General features: G+C 32.9%; 1 protein-coding gene across 1 annotated transcript; it reads left to right on the forward strand.

The window, feature by feature from the left end:
• The first annotated feature begins 3,576 nt into the window (after positions 1-3,576).
• Positions 3,577-5,094, forward strand: LOC115953789 (F-box/kelch-repeat protein At3g23880-like). Its single transcript, XM_031071586.1, has one exon. The coding sequence runs from the start codon at positions 3,713-3,715 to the stop codon at positions 4,955-4,957; it is 1,245 nt and encodes a 414-aa protein (XP_030927446.1). The 5' UTR covers positions 3,577-3,712; the 3' UTR covers positions 4,958-5,094.
• Positions 5,095-6,578: the final 1,484 nt, after the last annotated feature.

Genomic DNA, 6,578 nt, shown 5'->3' on the forward strand with positions numbered 1-6,578 from the left:
CAAAAGATAATGAATTAGAATCTGTGTTTTCATCAGAAACAATTTCTTTTTCATTTCTTGAAACAGTGCAAGCAGCACTTGTAGATGTACCCTCAATTTTAATTTTTAAATCAGAAAGCATTTTTTCAACAATTTCAAGAGTTTTAGCTTGGGAAGTTTTAAACTTTAATTTTTCATCTTGACTAGGTAAATCAATCAAAGGTTTCTCAATTTTTGAAACAGGGGTTTTTTCAACAATGTTTTCTTCAATAAGGTCAAGTTATTGACCAATAATATGCAAGGATTCATTAGTAAAATTGTTTTGTTTAATAATACTAATAATAGGAGTTTGATCATCAACAATTTTGAATGGGAAGGCCTTAATATCAGTCTTCTTACAGTTTATCAAAACTGTCTCAAGAGGCGGATGGCTAGACCTAACAGTGGTTTTATCTTCTTTAACAAAATTTGATTTTTTTATCACATTCAAATGATTTTTTGAAACTTCATCTTTTGGAACATGATAATTTTCAAGAAAATCAAAAAACAAAATACGTTTTTTCAATTGATTCATTTTCCCTTTCCATTTCCTTTTAATACGATCTTTTTCAGACTGAGCAAAAGTACTTTGGTAATATTTTCTTTTATCTTTGTTTTTAGCAGAAATAAATTCATTATACAATGAAACCATATCCATTTCAAAACTTTCATTCAAAACATTCAAAACTCTTAATTGACTTTGGAAAGCAAGGTTTTCAATAGGAGGAAAATCAAAACCAGATGGAGACATAGATCTAGTGTCATCTTCTTCTTCATTAGCAGTTCTGCTATATGGAGAGGAAGTTTCAGGTTTAGTAGAATAGAAAACAGTGCTAACTTGAGATTTATTATTTGAAACACCTTTTAGCTTTAAATCAATGGGTTTTTCAAAACTCTTTTGCAAAAATTCATTGAGATCTTGACCTCTTTTTGAAATACTTTCAGATCTAGCAAAGGAATGTCTTCCTTTGTTGATCTTCAAGGGTTGATTGTTTTGAAAACTTATTTTAACAGTACCATCAAGATACTGTTGAATATGAGTGAGATCTAATTCATCAAAAGTAGGTTTAGCAAGAGGGGTTTCTTGTTCCAATAACCATTCAGTGGGAATCTTAACATCTTGCCATTGAATCATTTTTGAAACTTGAACTTTAGCATAAGGAGTTGAACATTGAATTAACATGGTTTTTACCAGCAGGTTCTCTATTGATCCTTGCACCAGGATTTAATTGAGTACCTAAAAGTCTGTAATAAATACGTTAAATCAAAGCAAAAGGCTTACTGCCTTGATCCATGTGATAACCAGATAAAGCAATATTCAAGGTTAAAACTTTAACAATATTAGGATCATCCAAAGCAAGAGAAATATCAGGATAACAGGTAAAATATACAGGACCATCATACAAAGAAGCAGTAATCATACTAAGAATGCTATCTTTAAAGTTCTTAAATCTAGCATCTCTTAAACACATGAGAATAGAAGCATTTATACATTTTCTAGTAAGTGGTTTAATAGCAACTTGAACCATACCAATATGCAAATAACTGAATTTTTTAGCAATGAAATCAGCAATGTTTCTTTTAGAAAACAAGCTACATTTTTCATGAGTTCTTGAAATAGAAAGTGTTTGTTCAACAGTTCGAACTTTGTAAGCAGAATAAAATAAAATTTATTTTCAGTCCAACTAGTTTTGTAAACAGTTTTACTATCAACTTTGGGAATATTCCATTTCTGGAAATCAAGGAACTCATTTTCTTCAACAGTGTGATCTTCTTCATTTACAATATCAGGAGGACAACCAGTCCTGCAGCTAACAAAGGAGTTGGATCTCCACAATATTTCCATACTATCCTAGTTTTAACACTCAATTATTAGGTTTTTCTTAACACCGTTGTATTTCGTAACACATACCCTAAGCAACCTTATACTCTCATGCCTTACACGCCTTCTCTGGCTTAAACGGGCCTTACTGTTCGGTTCTGGGAATTCACTTTACGACTAGGGTGGCACCAACAATGGTAAAAAGGGAACACAACAAAAAAGTATCAAAGTTTCAGGTAGACACAGACAGACAACAGAGAACACAACAACACTATCATCGGCCAAAAAAGAGATGGCTCTGATAGCAAAAAGGGGGAAGGGACACAACGTTGAAGGCGGGAGCACAATATAATATACTAAAAATATAATATATTGAAAACCCATCATTAGTTCTTTTCTATGCTCTGAAGGCGGAAGCACCTAAGGATATTTTCAGCACCTAAGGATATATATATATATATATATATATATATATATATATTCAAACATGTAATAGAAGGCAAACTTGGCAAAGAAGTAAGAGATTAGGAACAATGGACATTTTGTTCTTTGAAACTTATTTCTCTAAATCTTGCCATCCTATATCTATGGTAAGCTTTTTTGTAGCAGACATTATTCTTTTTCCTAAAATTTGAGTTCTTTAATTTTTTTTCAAATTAAAATTTTTAATTAATAAGTTGCTAATGTGGCATTTTTTAATGTCAATAATTCTTTTCTTTTTAATCAATTTTGTTGTCACATTAGCTTTAATTGTGCTAACAATGCATGTTGTCTACCACATAGACATTTTTTGTTAATGAGTTAACGGTAGGGACCAAATTAATTGTAAGTTGAAAATAACAAGGACTAAATTGACTCTTCCCAAAATACAGGGACCAAATTAACTATGACCTCATAATATAGGGACGAAAATAGTATTTTCACCTTTAATGTGGAGTATAAAATGAAGTAGGAATAGTGATACAGAAGATTTGGATTTCTTCTCCCTAGTCCCAAATGTTTTTAGTAATTATCACAAGTTAAGAGCATTTGCATCTGTCAATCCAAAATAGAAAAATTGTTCAATTTTACATATTTAAGTCCTAAAATCACTCACACTAGTCAAGCTAGCCATGTGAATTTACTAAGACACTATTAATTTTGCATTCAATTTTTTATTATTTCATTATGTATCCCAAAAATGAAGGAAGAGAGTGAATTGTGGTTGATGTATGTAAAGAAAGAAAAGCAATGAAAAAAAAATGATATTTTAATGAAATGTAGTATGAAATAGATAATCTATATAAGGTGTTATAAAAAACGCGTGTGTTAGATAGAAAAAGTAGGTTCTTATACTAAATTTTTTTTCACATGCTCAATTAAGTCTGTCTCTCCTCTCTCGGCCTCTAAAAATAGAAAAAAGTATTTTGTATCAAATGATATCACGTCATCCATATCAAAATCCAATAAACGAGAGACCGATGTAAAAATAACTACCCACTAATACATATATTTTTTTCTTTTTTCTTTTTTTTTTTTGAGGAAAAATACATATCTTTCAATTATTAGTGAATTAGTTTTTTTTGTTTGACATGTCTCACATATGATGAATTTTCAAAACTGCCAATACCAAATACCTTCTCCCAAAAATAAAAGAATGAGTGCGTAAAAAAAGAAAAAAAAAAAAAAAAAAAAAAAAGAAGAAGAAGGTTTTATGCTAAATTTTATTCACAGGCTCTCTTCTCCTCTCTGGCTATCCAAAAATAAAAGAACGGGTCGGTCGATCTCTCCTCTCTTTCTTCTTCGCCTCAAGCACAAACCTTTTAAAGCACATCAGAATTCAGATACGTGATACCCCAAAATCTGATCAAACCACCACCGATTTCTCAACCCATGGAAATGCAAATATCACTGTCCCAGCGTCTCGATGACGACGTTGTATTCGATGTCCTTACTCGGCTGCCAGTGAAATCCTTAATTCGATTCAGGTGCGTTTCCAAATCCTGGTATTCCACTATCTCCAGCTCCATTTTCATTACCGCACACCTCCACCGTGCTAAATCATCATCATCCAACAACAACAACAACAACAATGGTGGTTATCTGTTATATTCACCTTTTCCAAACGAATTAAACTTTTCATCTTACAAAGAATTGTGTACAGTTTCTTACAATAGCGACCGCACACTGACCCACATTTCTAGATTTCGAGTCCCCTTTTCTTATGACTTCCTGGTTAGCTTCTGTAATGGCATGCTCTGCCTTAACAGTATTAGGGGTCGGGGCAATGTAATATATTTGTGGAACCCAAGCATTAGAAAGTTTAAGAAGCTTCTAGCTACTCCCTTGACTTACCCTTTTCACGATGTGGCTGTTGGACTTGCCTATCATTCTCAAAACAATGACTACAAGATTCTCAGAATTGTGCCTTATAAAGAGTCACGTGGGTCAGAAGTTCCGGCAATTGAGGCCGAGATTTACACATTGAGTACTGATTTGTGGAGAAGGGTTGTAATATCTGTGGAGTCATTTAGTGGGTCTGGACCCAATATTGGATGTATTGATGATATACATGAGTCATTCTGTATTTTTTATAATGGAGCTCTGCACTCTATAGCATGTTGTGGGGACTACAATTTCATTTTGTCCTTTGATGTTGATGATGAGAGATTCCGTGAGATATTGCTACCTCAAAATTATTTAGATGGAGTTTGTGGACAAGTGGAATGTCTTACAGTGTTCAAAGGATCTCTGGCTTTGGTTGTTTTCGGTAAAACTCTACCTAAGGGGAGTGACCTATGCCACTTATGGGTGATGAGGGAGTATGGTGTGGCTGAGTCTTGGTCTAAGAAAAGTTTACCAATAGAAAACGTTGCACAGTTCTTTGGCTGCACCGTCAATGGGGAACTTCTGATCGAGAAGTTTAACCATTGTAATATCCTTTCATTTGAACCTGAGAGCTTAAACGAGGAAATTCTTGGAATTCCTGAGCTTGGATGTATGATTTACACAACTGATTTTGTGGAGAGCCTAGTTTTACTTGATGGGGTAAACACCTCGTCAGAATACGAAAATCAGCAAGTTGGAGTTTTTAGCAAGGCACTGATGTTTTTGAAATCCATATTGAAAAGTCATTAAGCTGCTAGTAAGTGTTATTTGTTTATTTGTTAATATATAAACCTGTTACCATGTTGTATTTTCTTTCCATTTGCTCTAGGTATGAAAATATTGCTTTTGATGTAGAAAATTAGATTTGGTTAAATGGAAAGGATCACTTTGGGCACCAGAGCTATTATATATAAATTGATTTTTTTTTGGTGAGAAATGTTGTGCACATTCTTGAACATGGCATGTCATGGTGAAACATACAAGTTTAGCCAATAACATGGTCTTACTGTATGGTCTTAAAATAATGACTACTAGTTTATGAATCAAGTAAACAATCAGAATTTTTTTTTTTTTTTTTTTTTTTTTTTTTTTTTTTTCATGTTGATACTTGGTGTTATCCTTAATTTTGATTTTTCTCAACACACCATGTATATTATGATTTCATCACGGGCAAGAAAAGAAACTTTTCTAGATTATGCTCATCAATCTTTATAAGAGTGGCCAAGAGCCTAGTAGTTCAACCAGCACTTCTTGATGTTTCCAATGGAGACATTTAGGGTTCAATTCCTCCCTTCGTCCATTATAGCTATTGAATTATCCCCCAAAAAAAAAAAATATATATATATCTTCATGAGAGTGAAACTTTTTAATTTTGTGTCATTTGCATTTTTCACTACCAAGAAAACCTGGATATACATGAGGTTTAATTAATTATCAGGAATTTTTAGAAGCTTCAATAATTATTTTGACGAATGTTCTTAACTTCTTATTGTATCTTTTTTGTTGATAATTTGACAAATTCTTGTTTGAGAGGGAAGAGGTAAAGTGTAGATTGGCCAAGACAGAAATGCAATGTTGTGAGGTAATCTGAATCAAGTTAATCAACATCGTATGTCCTTCTCTAGATCACAACTATTTATGAAGATCTTTTTAAGACTCTATTGATTTGAAATGCAACTGCATAGAAACAGAATTTTGCATGAAAGCCATTATGTAACGATCAGGCATGTTAAGGTTTACCATGCTGCTCTCCCAAATGGCACGTAGAAATGAGTATCTTTCTACCATGCTGGTAGGAAACCATCGAATGCATGAGATGGTGTCAAAGCCAAACAGCAAGCTTTTGGAAGGATTGCTTCCTAAAGAATTAAAATCAGCCACTGTAGATTACAAGAAATAAACATTCTAGGTGAGATAACTAATTCTGGGGTGCCATTTCTTTTTCTACTAGTTGAGAATCTGATTTGTCAGTGTTATTGATCTTCAAATATTCAATTCCCAGAGTTTATGGCTGAGGATGTTCTGTGTCTTTTCCATCTTGACATCATGAATGTTTTGTCAATATCATGAAACGAGTTGAGTTTGATGTTAAAGTGGTTGTGAAATGGGTTGGTGGGCCTTTGCAAAGTTACCTTGAAAAAAAGCTTCTAGCTTCTTCAAATTGCTTGCAATTATTGGATTGCTGACAACTTTTTACACAATGATAACTTAAAAGATTTTAGCAACCTTTTTCACAACTTGCTAAGTAGAAAATTTTGATTGAGGCCATTTATTCATTGCAGATGATTTGGTTTTGTTTTCCAAAAACGATAGGAAAAATTGTTAGGATCTAAAAGAAGTTTTAGATGTGTTGTTATGTGATCTCTCTGGG

The sequence above is a fragment of the Quercus lobata genome, chromosome 7, assembly GCF_001633185.2.
Source record: "Quercus lobata isolate SW786 chromosome 7, ValleyOak3.0 Primary Assembly, whole genome shotgun sequence".
NCBI lineage: Eukaryota > Viridiplantae > Streptophyta > Magnoliopsida > Fagales > Fagaceae > Quercus > Quercus lobata.

Excerpts from the sequence above, each read along its gene's own strand:
- LOC115953789 (XM_031071586.1), top strand. The coding sequence starts at position 3,713 with ATGGAAATGCAAATATCACTGTCCCAGCGTCTCGATGACGACGTTGTA.